Source organism: Papio anubis, chromosome 7 (assembly GCF_008728515.1).
Source record: "Papio anubis isolate 15944 chromosome 7, Panubis1.0, whole genome shotgun sequence".
NCBI classification, from domain to species: Eukaryota; Metazoa; Chordata; class Mammalia; order Primates; family Cercopithecidae; genus Papio; species Papio anubis.
Window position 1 is genome coordinate 84,943,172 of NC_044982.1, and position 17,637 is coordinate 84,960,808.

The 17,637-nt window shown below is 44.1% G+C and overlaps 1 protein-coding gene across 2 annotated transcripts; it reads left to right on the plus strand.

Annotated features, from left to right (window-relative positions):
- The first annotated feature begins 2,789 nt into the window (after positions 1–2,789).
- Positions 2,790–16,992, plus strand: METTL3 (methyltransferase like 3). Of its 2 annotated transcripts, XM_003901538.4 has the most exons (11): positions 2,790–3,036; positions 10,935–11,152; positions 11,239–11,643; positions 12,924–13,099; positions 13,704–13,920; positions 14,147–14,334; positions 15,030–15,068; positions 15,230–15,338; positions 15,459–15,524; positions 15,693–15,805; positions 16,765–16,992. In XM_003901538.4, the coding sequence occupies exons 1-11, from the start codon at positions 2,937–2,939 to the stop codon at positions 16,874–16,876; spliced, it is 1,743 nt and encodes a 580-aa protein (XP_003901587.1). In that variant the 5' UTR covers positions 2,790–2,936; the 3' UTR covers positions 16,877–16,992. The 2 variants fall into 2 exon arrangements, with proteins under 2 accessions (XP_003901587.1, XP_009209390.1); XM_009211126.2 differs by lacking the exon at positions 15,030–15,068 and having other exon boundaries at positions 16,765–16,989.
- Positions 16,993–17,637: the final 645 nt, after the last annotated feature.

A 17,637-nucleotide genomic window follows, 5' to 3' on the forward strand; every position in this document is an offset into this window, starting at 1 on the left:
CCTCAATTTATCTAGAACAGCAGATCAATTTTGAAACATTTCTATTTACAAACTTTTAATTGTTTCCTATTGTATTCTGAATAAATTGCCGAGTCTTTACTCAGGTACCATGTACCTTCTGCAATCTGGCCTCAAATTTGGGAACCTAAAATTTCTCCCAATATTCCCAAATACAAATCTTTATGTTCTGGCGAACTAATCCAGATTGACATAACACACACCGTGCTTTCCTACCTCTAGTCTAGACCTTTGCCTTTATCATATTCTAGACCTGGATTTCCCTCCTATACCTTCACCTACTGAAACCTTAGCGGTCACTTCAAGCCTGAACCTTGATGCCAGCTTCTTTCCAATGTCTTCCTGGGTCATTAAACTTGCAGTTCTCCTCTTCTTTGAAATTACTTTTTGTTGTTGTTGTTGTTGTTGTTTTGTTTTGTTTTTGTTTTTTAAAGAGTCTATGCTCATGCTACCTCATGCCATCATCATATCATCTCTCTCAATCATCATGCAGTGTCACGGCATCATGTAGACATTGGATAAGTCAGTGATTCTGAAAATGTTTCCATTCAGGGAGCTCCATTAAGGAAAAAAAAAAAGGCCAAGCTGGTGGCTCACACCTGTAATCCCAGCCACGTTGGAAAGTCAAGGCAGGCCGATGACCTAAGGTCACGAGTTCAAGACCAGCCTGGCCAACATGGTGAAACCCCATCTCTACTAAAATACAAAGTTAACTGGGCATGGTGGCCGAGGCACCACCTTAATGCCTGCTACTAGGTAGCCTGAGGCCTTCTAGAATCGGGAGGCAGAGTAGGACAGGATCACCCTGCACACCAGCTTGGGTGATAAGGGAATGAAACCGGCGGTGGCTCAAGCCTGTAATCCTTTGGGAGGCCGAGGCAGAGGATCACGAGTGGGAGATGAGACCATCCTGGATTCCTTACGGTGAAACCCGTCTCTACTAAAATACAAAAAAAACTAGCGGTGAGTGGGGTGCCTGTAGTCCAGCTACTTTCGGGAGGCTGAGGCAAGGAGAATGGCGTGAACCCGAGGAGGCTTGCAGTGAGCTGAGATCCGGCCTGCCTCCAGCCTGGGTGATAGAGCAGAACTCCGTCTCAAAAAAAAAAAAAAAAGAATGAAACTCTCTGTGTCAGGGCGGGCTCAATATGGCTCCCATGTAATCCCAACACTTGGAGGCTGGGGTAAGAGGATCACGAGGTCAGGAGTTCAAGACCAGCTTGGCCAACAAAGTGGAAACCCCTGTCTCTCTACTAAAATACAAAAATTACGGGTGTGGTGGCACGCGCCTGTAATTCCAGCTTCTCCGGAGGCTGGTGGGGAGAATCACTTTAACCCAAAGGCGGGAGGTTGCAGTGAGGCTGAGACCACACCATTGCACTCCTGAAGGTGACAGGAGGTGAGACTCCATCTCAAAAAAAAAAAAAAAAAGAATGAAAATGTGTCAAAAGAAAGAAAGGCCGGGGCCCGGTGGCTCCATGCCAATCCCAACACTTTGGGAGGCGAGGCCGAGTGGATCAAGTCAGGAGGTCGAGACCATCCTGTGAACAGTGAAACCCGTCTCTACTGAATATACAAAAATTAGCGTGGTGGCGCCTGTCAGCCTGCAAGGGAGACAGAGAATGGCATTAACCGGGAGGGTGGAGCACAGTGGCCCGAGGAGATCGTGCCACTGCACTCTCCAGCCTGGCTGACAGAAGCTGAGACTCGATCTCAAAAAAAAAGAAAAAAAAAGGATTGTAGGAAAACCCAAAAACAACAACCTTGTATTATTTAAGTTTACCACACATACAGAAAAGTGCACATACCAAAATGTTCAGCTCAATTACATTTCACAAACTGAACACTCATGCAAGTAGCTCTCGTAACAAAACACACAACGCAACCAGGACCTCAAAGTCCTCTTAGTGTCGGAACCCGATTTTAATCGATTACATGTACTTTGTAAATTTAGCCTGAGAGAGAGATCACGTATTTGAAGACGTCTCGTATCTTTCCTTCATCTGCCCTCCTCACTTTCCCACGCCTCGCCCACACAGAGAAGCATGCGCGTACCCACCACCGCTCCCTCCCCACCTCAGACTGGGGACCACCGTTGTGTTTTTTATTTTTTTGTAAATGAACGCATGGAAACAAACCAACAACATCTTCAGTGGAACAGGTATGTTAGTACCAAACTGTCAAAAGGAACTAGTGATCCTTCATCTTAAAAATCTGTTCACTATGGCCGGGCGTGGTGGCTCACGCCTGTAATCCCAGCACTTTGGGAGGCCAAGGCGGGCGGATCACGAGGTCAGGAGTTCGAGACTAGCCTGGCGTGAAACCCCGTCTCTACTAAAAATGCAAAAAATTAGCCGGGCTTGGTGGCGGGCGCCTGTAATTCCAGCTATTCGGGAGACTGAGGCAGGAAAATCGCTTGAACCCGGGAGCTGGAGGTTACAGTGAGCCGAGATCGCGCCATTGCACTCCAGCCTGGGTGACAGAGTGAAACTCCGTCTCGGGGGAAAAAAAAAAAAATCTGTACTATACGGTGTTGCTGTCTATGAGTGCTATTTTAACGTAGGTACCTCTCAGGACTCCTCTCCGAATATTCAACATGGCCGCATGCGCGTCTATAAGCAACATGGCCACTCTGCCAGTCACCAACATGGCAACCACAGCCTCACTGTGCCCGGAAGCAAGAAAGAGCTGGTAATAAGGACTATATTGGCCGCTCTGCCAACACCTAACGTGGCTCTCTTTATAGCTTCCAAGAAAGCGCGACACCGGAAATGACTTTTCTGTCTTGCTCATCTCTAGGGGTCATTTTCCGGTTAGCCTTCGGGGTGCCCGCGAGAGAACTGGTTATATCCTGGAGCGAGTGCTGGGAGGTGCTAGTCCGCCGCGCCTTATTCGAGAGGCGTCAGGGCTGGGAGACTAGGATGTCGGACACGTGGAGCTCTATCCAGGCCCACAAGAAGCAGCTGGACTCTTTGCGGGAGAGGCTGCAGCGAAGGCGGAAGCAGGACTCGGGGCATTTGGGTGAGGCACTGGGCTGCTGGGGCCGAGGCTCAACTGGGGAGGACGGGCGGGATCCCTAGAGAAAAAGCTCCAGAGTCACTGCCCTTTACCAAACGGCCGTTTCTATAAAGCCTCGTACATTGGTACTCTGTCTCCCCCTTCAGCAGCACAGACCTTCGCCCTTCTGCAAGTAGTTCGCCGTTCCTCCTCACCCTGGGCCTCGGTTCTTCTTGCTCACTTTTATCGGACGGATGCTTGAGCCCCACCCTCGTCCTCCTTGCCCATTCCTCTTTAGACTGCGAGGACGTCGCCTTTGTGAGGCTTCTCAGCCCCCTATCCCACGAAGCAGCAAGAACCGCTTTTTGTTGCTGCTATGGCGCTTTGTTCCCCCAGTTATAACGACTATTTTGTAGTGGTCATTTTTTGGCACCTGTGGGTACAGTAAGCAAGGAATGAACCTTCATATCCACAGTGCCCAATTTAGTGGCCCGTATAGAGTGGCACTCGGTGTTTTTGAATGAGTACCCCTGCCGGCATTGTCTTAGCAATTTACATACCTAGCAGGAATCTGAAAATATTTGTGTTTGATTTCCAAACTTTTTCTCCTCTCCTGTTGCCCCTATGTCGCGATCATAAAACTTGAAGGAAATTTAAAAGATTGTTAAGTTCACTCTTATCCACTCCTTACCCCCAGGACAAACTCTGAATTATTTAAGGCAAACTAGTAACAAAGCTCTGCAAAAATAGTGACTCAATATCACCCTTGTGGTAGATTGTTCCAATATTTGTCAGTATCTTCAACTCCATCTCTAAATCTTGTCTAGATCATGTTAGGTTCATGTGCTCATATTCTGGCCCCTAGAAATAGAAGATACACTGGCAGGATCCTCTCACCTAATTAATTATCCTTTCTTAGCTACAGTGTTCATGGGTCTAATTAGACAAAAATAAGTAAGAAATTGCCCCTGTCCTCAAGAATTTTAAAAACCATAGGATTCAAAGGTAGATGCTTACAAAAAGGAATATAATAGGATATATGAATCTACAGTCTGTACAGTGAAGAGAAGTAACGAGCTGGTGTAGGTAGTGAAGCCATCAAAGCCATCATAGTGGAATTGGCACTTGAATTTGGCCTTTATGGCTATATAGGACCTAGATAATTAAAGAGGTAAGAGGGGAGGATAGTAGAGTAAGAAGTGCAAGTCATTTGATCAGGCAATAATTAGTAGTTAAGTCTCAGAGTAGTTCCTGAATTACCTAAGAGGCAGAGTTTTTTTTTTTTCCTTGCTCTAGAAACTTCATTGATTTATTTATAGATACAATTTTTTGTTTTGTTTTGTTTCCCCTATCCTGTTTTGAAACTTTTTTTTTTTGAGACGGAGTCTGGCTCTATCACCAGGCTGGAGTGCAGTGGCCCGATCTCCAGCTCACTGCAAGCTCCATGCCTCAGGTTTGTTCTTCTGCCTCCCAGCCTCCCGAGTAGCTGGACTGCCCTGCCACCTGTGACTAGTTTTTGTATTTTTAGTAGAGCCGGGTTTCCGCGATTGTTAGCCAGGATGATCTCGATCTCCTGACCTGCGTGATCCGCCCGTCTTTCGGCCTCAGTCTTTGGGATTACAGGCAGAGCCACGCCAGCCGAGCTTTTGAGACAGAGTCTGGCTCTGTCGCCAGGCTGCGTGCAGTGGATCTCAGCTGCGCTCCGCTCTCCAGGTCCGCCGCCCGGTTCTGCCTCAGCCTCCCGAGCAGCTGGGACTACAGGCGCCGCCACCTCGCCCTGAAGCTAGTTTTTTGTATTTTTTAGTAGAGACGGGGTTTCACCGGGTTAGCCAGGATGGTCTCGATCTCCTGACCTCGTGATCCACCCGTCTCGGCCTCCCAAAGTGCTGGGATTACAGGCTTGAGCCACCGTGCCCGGCCCTGTTTTGAAACTTTTTAAAAATGTGCATAAATGATGCCAGCGACTTTTTTTGCTTTTGTTTTTGAGATAGGATCTCTCATCGTTGCCCAGGCTGGAGTGTAGCAGTCCTCCCAGCTCATCCTGTGAGTAGCTAGGACTACAGGTGCATGCCACCATGCCTGGCTAATTTTAAAATTTTTAGTAGCGATAAGGTCTCATTATGTTGCCCAAATTTGTCTTGAACACCTGGGCTCAAGCTGTCCTCTTGCCTACACCTCCCAAAGTGTTTGAATTACAGGTGAGAGCCACCATATCCAGGCTATTTAATTTTCTTGTGGAATCTTTTCCCTTTCAGTAATGGCAGTTGCAAAAGGGGACCTGAGGATCAGGTAATTGTTTGTTTCAACAGAGTGATCTGCAAAATTATTTAGTTAGTTAGTTAGAGACAGAGTCTCCCTCTGTCACCCAGGCTGGAGTGCTGTGGCATGATCATGGCTCACCGCTGCCTTGACTTCCCAGGCTCCAGCGATCCTCCCACTTCAACCTCTCAAGTAGCTGGGGCCACAGGCGTGTGCTACCATGCTCAGCTAATTTTTGTATTTTTGGTAGACGAGGTTTCACCATGTTGCCCGGGCTGGTCTCTGAACTCCTGAGCTAAAGCAGTCCACTCGCCTTGGCCTCCCAAAGTGCTGGGATTACAGACGTGATGAGCCACCATGCCTGGCCTACAAAATTAACTTTTAAAAAGCCACTATATTGGTGTACTACATCATTGATTACTTTGTGTTCACGTTTCTGTCGTTTTTGTAACAGACCATCCTCTGTCTGTGGTGGTGGTGGTTGTTTCTTGGTTTTAATTGTTCCTCATCATACTTATTTTTTTTCTTTTTTTTGAGACGGAGTTTTTGCTCTTGTTTCCCAGGCTGGAGTGCAATGGTGCGATCTCTGCTCACCGCAACCTCCGCCTCCCAGGTTCAAGCGATTCTCCTGCCTCACCCTCCCGACTAGCTGGGATTACAGGAATGTGTCACCACTCCCGGCTAATTTTGTATTTTTAGTAGAGACAGGGTTTCTCCATGTTGGTCAGGCTGGTCTCGAACTCTGGACCTCAGGTGATCTGCCCGCCTCGGTTTCCCAAAGTGCTGGGATTACAGGTGTGAGCCACTGTGCCAGGCATCGTACTTCTTTATACTTTTCCATTTGTAAATTCATACTCTTTCAATGAATGATTCTAATTGTTCTTGGTCATTTTAAGCTTCATTTCATTTTTCTTTTTTGTTGGTTTTTTTTTTTTTTTTTTGAGGCGGAGTTTTGCTCTTGTTGCCCAAGCTGGAGTGCAATGGCACAATTCTTCTGCCTCAGCCCCCCGAGTAGCTGGGACTACAGGTGCATGCCACCACACGTAGCTAATTTTTTTGTATTTTTAGTAGAAACGGGGTTTCACCGTGTTAGCCAGGATGCTCTTGATCTCCTGACCTCATGATCCGCTTGCCTCGGCCTCCCAAAGTGCTGGGATTACAGGCATGAGCCACTGTGCCCGGCCATTTCGTTTTTCCATGATATTAGCTACATTTTGGTATTAGCCAAACTTTTTGCTGTATGCAGACCTAACTACTAGAGCCTTGATACTTTCATCCAGGTCCTTGCTAAACATGTTTAATATTTTTGACACTAAGATTGTATTCTCCCTGCATGTAAATATCCTTTTTTATGTTTATTTTTTCTTTTTTAGATATGAGTATCTCTTGACTTGTATATCTAGCTAATAATATAGCTAAGACCCTTTTTTCTGTGTGTGTGTGTGTAAGACAAGAATCTCATTCTGTTACCCAGGCTGGAGTTCAGTGACATGAACACAGCTCACTGCACTCTTGACCTCAGGGCTCAAGTGATCCTCCTGCCTCAGCCTCCTCCTGAGTGGCTAGCACCACAGGTGTGCCCTGCCATGCACGCGTAATTTTTAATTATAATTTTTTTGTAGAAACTGGGCCTTGCCATGTTGCCCAGGCTGGTCTTGGACTCTTGGACTCAATCTGTCCTCCCACCTTGGCCTCCCAAAATGCTGGGATTACAGACGTAATCCCAGCCTAGTTAAGACTCTTATAAAAGTATTTCTGGGGTTGTAATTAAATGTATCTTGTCTTCTGACCCAGAGCTTGATCTGACCCATCATTTGGTACTGTGGTAATAGGTAAAGATGAAACACACAAATTAAACCAGAATGTCACTGTTCTTTCTGTGTTATTTTGATTATTTCAAAGAATGTATTTTGTTGAGCTTTAGGATTCTTAGGAAACCCTTGTGAAACAAACTCTATCGTAAGTTTATTAATCATGTTGTCATGTAAGATACAACCCAAGACTTGATAAAAGTTCAGATTATTCCATTCATTTCTCACCGGAAATAAAAATTTGCGTACCACATCTTGTTTTTTATAGCATTACTGAAATCTGATAATTATCGACTACTGAACTCAGTGTCAAAAGACAAGGATAGAAAATGAACTAAAATGTATCCATATCATTAATAGTGGAAAATACTGTGGGCAAAATATTGGGAGACCTTCGTTAGATTGGCATTTTTATTCATTCATTCATTCATTCATTCATTTATTTATTGAGATGGAGTTTTGCTCTTGTTGCCCAGGCTGGAGTGCAGTGGTGCTATCTCAGCTCACTGCAATGTCTGCCTCCTGGGTTCAAGCAGTTCTCCTGCCTCAGCCTCCCGAGTAGCTATGATTACAGGTGTCCACAGCCTTTGGAAGGCTAAGGCGGGTGGATCACCTGAGGTCAGGAGTTCAAGACCAGCCTGGCCAACATGGTGAAACCCTGTCTCTACTAAAAATACAAAAATTAGCTAGGTTTGGTGGCAGGTGCCTGTTGTATGTACTACAGGCACATACAACCTTGCCCAGCTAATTTTTTGTATTTTTTGGGGAAAACACCCAACAGGTTTTTTAGGTTGCTTAGGTTGGTCTTGGACTCTTGGGCTCAAGTGATCCTCCCTCCTCAGCCTCCCAAAGTGCTGGGATTATAGGCATGAGTCTCCATGCCTGGCCTCCTTCCTTTTTAAGGATAAATAATATTCCACTGTATGTATATGACACATTTTGTTCGTTCATCCATGGGTGGGCGTTTGGGTTACTTCCACCTTTTGGCTATCGTAAATAATGCTGCTATGAACCTGGGTGTATGAGTATCTCTTTGAGACCCTGCTTTAATTCTTTTTGGCGTATACCGAAAAGTGGAATTGCTGGATCATATCGTAATTCTATTTTTGATTTTGAGGAAGTGCCATCCTAATGGGTGTGATATCTCATGTTGGTAAAGTATATCTTTTTTAAAAAAAAATTACTTAAAAAATATCTTTAATTGAAACAAACTAGATTTGGCCAGGTTTAGCACATAGTAAATATGTGAACTGCTCCAGTATATTTCACGAGATTGAAGATGTGCATATAAATGTTGACATGTTTAAGGATTCAGCAAATTAGTAATCTGACCATATTAATTTCAGTGGTCCTCTTAATTAAAGGGTAAATCAAGTATTATGTATTATTTTGCTGAACCCAACACATTATTTTCGTTAGATTAGAAGCAGAGTGTCAGTGTAGTTGCAGCAGAGCAGAGGCATTGAGTAAATGTGTTGAATAAATAAATGAATGAATACCTTATGAAGGATTTGGAACCCAGGGATTTGGAATCATTTTCTGGACAGTAACTGGTTTTAGGGATGATAAAACTTTTCCCCAAATGTCTGTATACATACAAAACTTTGCACGTGAAAAGTTTACAGAATTGCACGTGAATAACAATTGTATTAATCAGCAGTTAAGTTTTATCCATCATATTAAACAAAAGCTCCCTCTTCCCAATAACCTTAAAAGAGGTATTTTCAGCTCTAATATTCTGAATGTAATGTAGGGGGAGAAAAACCTCCCAGGAGGTGTTATTAATACAAGGATTCATAACCAAAATTATATCACCAGATATTGGAATGAGCAGTATTAAATCAGTCAAATTACCAATGAGAAAAGTCAATATCAAGTCATAGGTACTTAAATATTTATGTTAACGTGGTTCTTTTTTTCTTTTTTTTTGAGATAGAGTCTGCCTCTCTTACCCAGGCTGGAGTGCAGTGGCGCAATCTCGGCTCACTGCAGCCTCTGCCTCCTGGGTTCAAGCGATTCCCTGCCTCAGCCTCCTGAGTAGCTAGGATTACAGGCATCTGCCATCACGCCCAGCTAATTTTTTTTGTATTTTTAGTAGAGACAGAGTTTCATCATGTTGGCCAGGCTGGTCTTGAAATCCTGAACTCGTGATCCACCCGCTTCGGCCTCCCAAAGTGCTGGGATTACCGGCATGAGCTACCGTGCCCAGCCTAGCATGGTTCTTTTTATAGATTTCTCACTTAAAAATTTTCTCACTTCTTAATTACTTAGAGAACATCTAAATTCACTTACTAACCGGAGAAACTGAAAATGAAAGAAGAAATGGGTGAGAGTGGAATCCTCCCACCTCAGCCTGCTGGGACTATAGGCACAGGCCACCATGTGTGGCTAATTTAAAAAAAAATTTTCTGTAGAGACACTGGGTTTCACCATGTTCCCCTGGCTGGTCTGGAACTCCTGGGCTCAAGTGATCCTCCCACCGTGGCCTGTCAGAGTGCTGGGATTACAGATACAAGGCACCACACCAAGCCCTGAGTCAGATTTTAATAAATTCAGTTTCCATTAGAGTGGAAATTTTTCAAATTAATGAATTATTTATTTATTTATATTTTTTGAGACAGAGTCTTGCTCTGTCGCCCCATCTGGAGTGCAGTGGCATGAACTTGGCTCACTGTAGCCTCCGCCTCCTGGGTTCAAGCAATTCTCCTGCCTCAGCCTCCTGAGTAGCTGGGATTATAGGCTTGCGCCACCACCCCCAGCTAATTTTTTTTTTTTTTTTTTTTTTTTTTTTTTTTTGAGACGGAGTCTTGCTCTGTCACCCAGGCTGGAGTGCAGTGGCCGGATCTCTGCTCACTGCAAGCTCCGCCTCCCGGGTTTACGCCATTCTCCTGGCTCAGCCTCCCGAGTAGCTGGGACTACAGGCGCTCGCCACCTCGCCCGGCTAGTTTTTTGTACTTTTTAGTAGAGACGGGGTTTCACCGTGTTAGCCAGGATGGTCTCGATCTCCTGACCTTGTGATCCGCCCGTCTCAGCCTCCCAAAGTGCTAGGATTACAGGCTTGAGCCACCGCGCCCGGCCCAGAGTAGAAATATTTAAGTAAACAAAATATTTCTAAATGTAAACTAATGGCCTACTTATTTTATTTAGCAATTTCAGTTCAGGTACTAGGAGTTTAATATTTCATCTATATTTTAATTAAATAACCACAGATATTAGGCTTTCTCAAAGGTAACATTTTGTCCTAATTTTAGTTTCTCAAATCTTATTAAGGTTATGATGGCCACCCAGCTTGTGAAGTAATAGATGATAACAATATAGTCAGGAAATACCATTTGGTAACCAAGGCTTCAGCAAAGTATTAAGATTTTTGTGATTGTGAGTGTTACAGGTAACACTGTTGGCCCCCAACATTGTCATTTTGTACACTTTGTTGATCAATGGCCTGAATTCATTAAAATTCACACTACATGCCTCAAAAAGAATATTGGATCCCAGCCTAGGTTGTTGAGTATATTCCTGGCCTTTATTAAAATGTAGGTTGATAGAAAGGTGGTAGGGATATTTAAATCTATCATGCTGCTAATTTACTTTCTTTGTAGCACAACAAGGATAGGGAATTAGGAAAACATTACTCACCCAATAGAGAAAAGTTAGATAGAAAATCCAGTATTGACAAAACAGTTAATCCTTTAGTATGATTGAGGATAAGTAATCTAGTGCTAAAGTTGGTCAGAGAATTTCCTGCACAAAATGAAAGATCTATGTATGGGAATGCCAGAGAATTTGACTTCTCAGAAATATATAGACCAACAGCGGTTGCCTTTTTTCATTTTTACTTCTCTTCATTCTTAGATCTACGGAATCCAGAGGCAGCATTGTCTCCAACCTTCCGTAGTGATAGCCCAGTGCCTACTGCACCCACCTCTGGTGGCCCTAAGCCCAGCACAGCTTCAGCAGTTCCTGAATTAGCTACAGATCCTGAGTTAGAGAAGAAGTTGCTACACCACCTCTCTGATCTGGCCTTAACATTGCCCACTGATGCTGTGTCCATCTGTCTTGCCATCTCCACGGTAATGACCTGACAGAGTTAGGATTTACAACTTATTTTCAGTTCCTGGTCAGTGTCTTATTGCCCCTACCTCCCCTTCTTCTCTAGCCAGATGCTCCTGCCACTCAAGATGGGGTAGAAAGCCTCCTGCAGAAGTTTGCAGCTCAGGAGTTGATTGAGGTAAAGCGAGGTCTCCTACAAGACGATGCACATCCTACTCTTGTGACCTATGCTGACCATTCCAAGCTCTCTGCCATGATGGGTGCTGTGGCAGAAAAGAAGGGCCCCGGGGAGGTAGCAGGGACTGTCACAGGGCAGAAGCGGCGTGCAGAACAGGACTCAACTACAGTAGCTGCCTTTGCCAGTTCATTAGCCTCTGGTCTGAGCTCTTCAGCATCAGAACCAGCAAAGGAGCCAGCCAAGAAATCAAGGAAACATGCTGCCTCAGATGTTGATCTGGAGATAGAGAGCCTTCTGAACCAACAGTCCACCAAGGAACAACAGAGCAAGAAGGTAGGGGTCATGTGAAAATACTCTCACAATATGCTCTTAATTATAGCTTTGTTTGACAGGGATTTACCCCTAGGGCAAGGAACTGTTTTTAGAATTGAGGGTTTACAGTGGTTCTCAACCGGGGATGATTCCCTACTGCCCAACTCCCAGGGGATCTGGTAATGTCTGGAGGCATTTTTATTATCACACATGGGGGAGTGCTATTGGCATCTAGTGGGTAGAGGCCAGGGATGGTTGTTAAAAACCCCCACAACAAACAGTTGTCTGTCCCAAAGTGTCAATAATGCCAGTGTCGACAAATTCTGATTTAGATAATCTGTCATTGAATCTGAAAGAATTGGATCAAGAGAAGAGGAATCCAAATATATAGAAATATAGGGAGATATTTCTCCCTGTATTTCTGGAGAGGAATACTAGACCAGTTATAGAAATTGACTAAATAATGTGAATTGGTTCTGAGTATAAGTATTGGCCTGACATGAGTTCTTATCTGTTTGGTACTTCTAGTGCGTAAGTTTGAACAAGTTAATTAACTTCTCTTGAGCCTTAGTCTTTTCATCTGTAATGTGAAGATAATACCAGCATATCCTGCCTTATAGAATTGAATAGACTCTGAGCTAAAAAGTAAAGTGTTTAGCACTATACTTTTTAGTTCAGCACCCAGTAAATATGTTTTTTTTGTAGAAGGAATGCCTTCCTGGGGAGGGGACGTTAATATAATGCTTAGCAGTAGGAACCAGGCCTCTTCCATTTTAATTTCATCCCAAATGCATATTTGTGAGGAAGGACTGAACCCCTAACAAATCTCTTATCTGAAGGCTCCAATTTTCCAATATTAAGTTAGCTAATTTAGGGCTAGGCACAATGGCTCATTCCTGTAATCTCAACACTTTGGGAGGCCGAGGTGGGAGGATCACCTGAGGCGAGGTGTTCAAGACCAGCCTGGGCAAAATAGTGAGACCCTATCCCCACAAAAAGTAAAGTAATTAAAACATTAGCTGGCATGGTGTCTTGCACCTGTATTCCCAGCTACAATTGAAGGCTGAGCTGGGAGGATCACTTGAGCCTGAGAGTTCAGTGGGATAAACAGTGAGTTATGATTACACCACTGCACTCTGGCCTGGGTGACAGCAAGATCCCATCTCTTTAAAAAAAAAAAAAAAAAAAAAAAGCTGATTTATCTCTTGTAAGACATTAATGTCAAAAAGAACTTGCAGAGTTGGTCTAAGAGCCAGTTTGATCTACAAGACATTTTAAGTCCAAGGCTACTTCTGTCACAGGTCAGTCAGGAGATCCTAGAGCTATTAAATACTACAACAGCCAAGGAACAATCCATTGTTGAAAAATTTCGCTCTCGAGGTCGGGCCCAAGTGCAAGAATTCTGTGACTATGGAACCAAGGAGGAGTGCATGAAAGCCAGTGATGCTGATCGACCCTGTCGCAAGCTGCACTTCAGGTCTCTTGGAAGGGAATGAGGTGGGATGGGTTTGTCAGAAGCAGCCACTTTTCAGCATATTCTTTCCAGTCATTGGGGTTCTGTCTGTAATCGTACTTAGTTTATGGTTTGTGTAAGTCCTCCAGACCCTGAAGGTATACTTTCAGAAGTACATTGTGTGGGAAGAATACAGGCTGTACTCCCAAATACCTTTTTTTTTTTTTTAAAAGAAAAAGCTCCCTCCTTAGAATAACAAGGTATGTCTGTCTCTCAGCCACAGTGAAAGTTAAAGTACTCTGAAAGCAGGATAATCTTAGGAGAAAAGGAACCTGAACTCTTAGGTCAGTGTTTTATTCTGTTCTAACCAACTAAGTCTCCTGCACTGCTTGCCTTCCAGTGGTAAAACAGGAAACCCAGTCTTTACTGAGAGATGAATTACAATTGTTCTGTAGTATGAATTATGGATTTCCATGCTACCTGCCTCCCTTAAAACTCTTGGAGAAAGCTCTAACAATAGAATTAGGGGAGGGTAATAAAATAGGAGACATTTTGAAATCATTTGGAATTTTAACTGTTGGATCTACGTCTGGAGCACAATCTTGATTCTCCCTTTTTATTTTCCCAGACGAATTATCAATAAACACACTGATGAGTCTTTAGGTGACTGCTCTTTCCTTAATACATGTTTCCACATGGATACCTGCAAGTATGTTCACTATGAAATTGATGCTTGCATGGATTCTGAGGCCCCTGGCAGCAAAGACCACACGCCAAGCCAGGAGCTTGCTCTTACACAGAGTGTCGGAGGTGATTCCAGTGCAGACCGACTCTTCCCACCTCAGGTACCTGTCTGCTCAGAAAACTCGTCTCAACTTACAGATTTTGAGTAGGGCAGCCATACACGTTAAGAAAGCAGAGCATAATTCAGCAATCTTGTTTTGCTTATTGGGAATGGAGGGGGATAGATAAGCTTGTAAGGGAATAGGAAAAATCAAATGGAAAAGAGGGACTCAGGCCATGAATCTGAGAGTTAAAGTAGGGAAGATGACCAAATACCACTTTATGCAGTGGATCTGTTGTGATATCCGCTACCTGGACGTCAGTATATTGGGCAAGTTTGCAGTTGTGATGGCTGACCCACCCTGGGATATTCACATGGAGCTGCCCTATGGGACCCTGACAGATGATGAGATGCGCAGGCTCAACATACCCGTACTACAGGATGATGGCTTTCTCTTCCTCTGGGTCACAGGCAGGTAATGCAATTCCGTTATGTAGGTATGGACAGATACAGTACAGAGTGAATACTGAGTGGGAGATAAAATCCTGGGTTTTCGTAGCCCTGCTATTAAATGTATGACTGGTTTAGTCTTTTTTTCTTTTTTTCCGGGGGACAGTCTCACTCTGTTGCCCAGGCTGGAGTGCAGTGGTGTGATCTCAGCTCACTGCAACCTCGGCCTCCTGGGTTCAAGCAATTCTCCTGCCTCAGTCTCCTGAGTAGCTGGGATTACAGGCACGTGCCACCATGCCCAGCTAATTTTTTCTTTTTGTATTTTTAGTAGAAACTGGGTTTCACCGTGTTAGCCAGGATGGTCTCTATCTCCTGACCTTGTGATCCACTCACCTCGGGCTCCCAAAGTGCTGGGATTACAGGCGTGAGCCACCACACCCAGCCAGTCTTTTTTTCTAGTGAGTCCTAATGCCCATTTACAATGCAAATTATACCCTGAATATATATGTAACTTTACATTTGTTCTTTGAGAAAGGTAAGGTTGTTGAGAATACTGTTTTATCTTTTCATTCTTAGATCCACCATGCTGCTTTTGGTGTTGTGCATGTAAATGTTCACTGAATGTCTACTGAAAAGGTGTTCATGGTGTTTTTAACACATCATATATTTTGAAGGAAAAAAAATAAGGGCATACAAATAGTTTAACTCATTTCTTCCTAGGGCCATGGAGTTGGGGAGAGAATGTCTAAACCTCTGGGGGTAAGTAGTGGTTGTGTTGCTTTCTTTTGAGGGTAATACTGTTATAGTGAGATACATGTTTTCTTCTCTCAGAGTATTCTGTGATTCCTTGCTTCTATAAATGGTACTACCCCTAAACTGTACGTTTGGCTAAAACTCTAGTTCTTTTTTATGCCCCACAGGTATGAACGGGTAGATGAAATTATTTGGGTGAAGACAAATCAACTGCAACGCATCATTCGGACAGGCCGTACAGGTCACTGGTTGAACCATGGGAAGGAACACTGCTTGGTGAGCAGCAGTGGGGCCCAATTCAATAGGTGGAGCACAAAAGAAGAATCATTTGATTTCTTACTGAGAAAAAGTTCAAAAGGTGGTTTCATAAGGTAATCTGTTATCTGTGGTGAGCAGGTTGGTGTCAAAGGAAATCCCCAAGGCTTCAACCAGGGTCTGGATTGTGATGTGATCGTAGCTGAGGTATGTGCTTCCCAGGCGTCCAAAGCTTCCACATTTCCATTGGTATCAGTTATTCATGTTGGGTGTATTCTCATCCCAGATTTTTCTCATTTAGATCATAAACGTAATACAAGGGGCTAGAATTGCAATCTTGTGTAACTTAAAAAGCAGCTACTTTTTATTTCCTAGGTTCGTTCCACCAGTCATAAACCCGATGAAATCTATGGCATGATTGAAAGACTATCTCCCGGCACTCGCAAGATTGAGTTATTTGGACGACCACACAATGTGCAACCCAACTGGTAAGGTGACCAGAGAACAGGCTAGTCCTCAAGGGGCTATTACTTATGATTAAGGACATAACTTAGTAGAGCTTCACACTGTATTCCACTAGTCCATAAATGAGCTTCAGAGGATTCATAAGCCACTTAAGCTTGTATTTAAACTGTTTTATGAGATTCTACAAATATTCATTAGAAACTCAACAGGTTCTAGGACCCAAAGCACTGCTCCCTAGGGTTTCTGTTCTCTTCACAACCTAAGGATCTTCCTCAGCCATTCTGTGATGTATTGAATCTGCCCCCTGGTGGTTATCAAGTTATCTATTTAATCTGTCAATAATTACATCTTTCACCCCTTTAATAGAGCTTAAAACACATGCTGCTGGCCAGGCGCGGTGGCTCAAGCCTGTAATCCCAGCACTTTGGGAGGCCAAGACGGGCGGATCACGAGGTCAGGAGATCGAGACCATCCTGGCTAACACGGTGAAACCCCGTCTCTACTGAAAATACAAGAAAATTAGCCGGGCGGGGCGCCTGTAGTCCCAGCTACTCGGGAGGCTGAGGCAGGAGAATGGCGTGAACCCGGGGGGCGGAGCTTGCAGTGAGCCGAGATCGCGCTACTGCACTCCAGCCTGGGCGACAGAGCAAGACTCCGTCTCAAAAAAAAAAAAAAAAAAACCACATGCTGCTAGCATTTTGCTTATCCAAAGAGTACTCCCTGGTAGCAGCAACTCTGTGAAGCAGGCCTGGCTAAGCCTTAGTTACTAACCCTCAGATAATACAGATCCAGTCTATTTTAACACCAGAATCTATGCCAATTCTGAACTAGTCATTCTGCCATATACTATTCTAAGTTCTTTTTAGAAGAATTGGCATATTTAATATGATGATAGGCAGTCTTCATTTGGTATGTATTTTTTAACACTATTAAACCCTCTGATTCCAGGATTTCTGGTTTCCTCCTCCTTTTCCCGTTTCAGGATCACCCTTGGAAACCAACTGGATGGGATCCACCTGCTAGACCCAGATGTGGTTGCACGGTTCAAGCAAAGGTACCCAGATGGTATCATCTCTAAACCTAAGAATTTATAGAAGTACTTCCTTACAGAGCTAAGAATCCATAGCCATGGCTCTATAAACTAAACCTGAAGAGTGATATTTGTACAATAGCTTTCTTCTTTATTTAAATAAACATTTGTATTGTAGTTGGGATTCTGAAGTCCATTCTGGCTCTGCCACTTAACAGGGTGTAATCTTGTGCAACTCATCTCTCAGTACTTCTTATATGTGAAATGGGAGTATTACCTCATTGGGTTGCTGTGAGGGTTCAAACTAAATGAGTGCATGGGAAACATTAAAATGATTATAGGCTAGGCACAGTAGCTCACACCTGTAATCCCAGCACTTTGGGAAGCCAAGGTAGGAGGGTAACTGTAGCCCAGGAGTTCAAGACTAGCCTGGGCAAAATAGTGAGACCCCATCTCTACCCCCACCCTCCAAAATCATTTAAAAAACAGGAATGCAGGCTGGTTGCAGAGGCTCACACCTGTAATCCCAGCACTTTGGGAAGCCGAGGTGGGCGGACCACAAAGTCAGGAGTTCAAGACCAGCCTGGCCAACATGGTGAAACCTGTCTCTACTAAAAATATAAAAAATCAGCTGGGCGTAGTGGCAGGCGCCTGTAATCCCAGCTACTCGGGAGGCTGATGCAGGAGAATTGCTTGAACCTGGGAGGCAGAGGTTCAGTGAGCTGAGATCGCACCACTGCACTCTAGCCCGGGTGACAGAGTGAGGCTGTCTCAAAAAACAAAATAAAACAAAAAACCCCCACAGAAAACAGGAATGCATAGGAT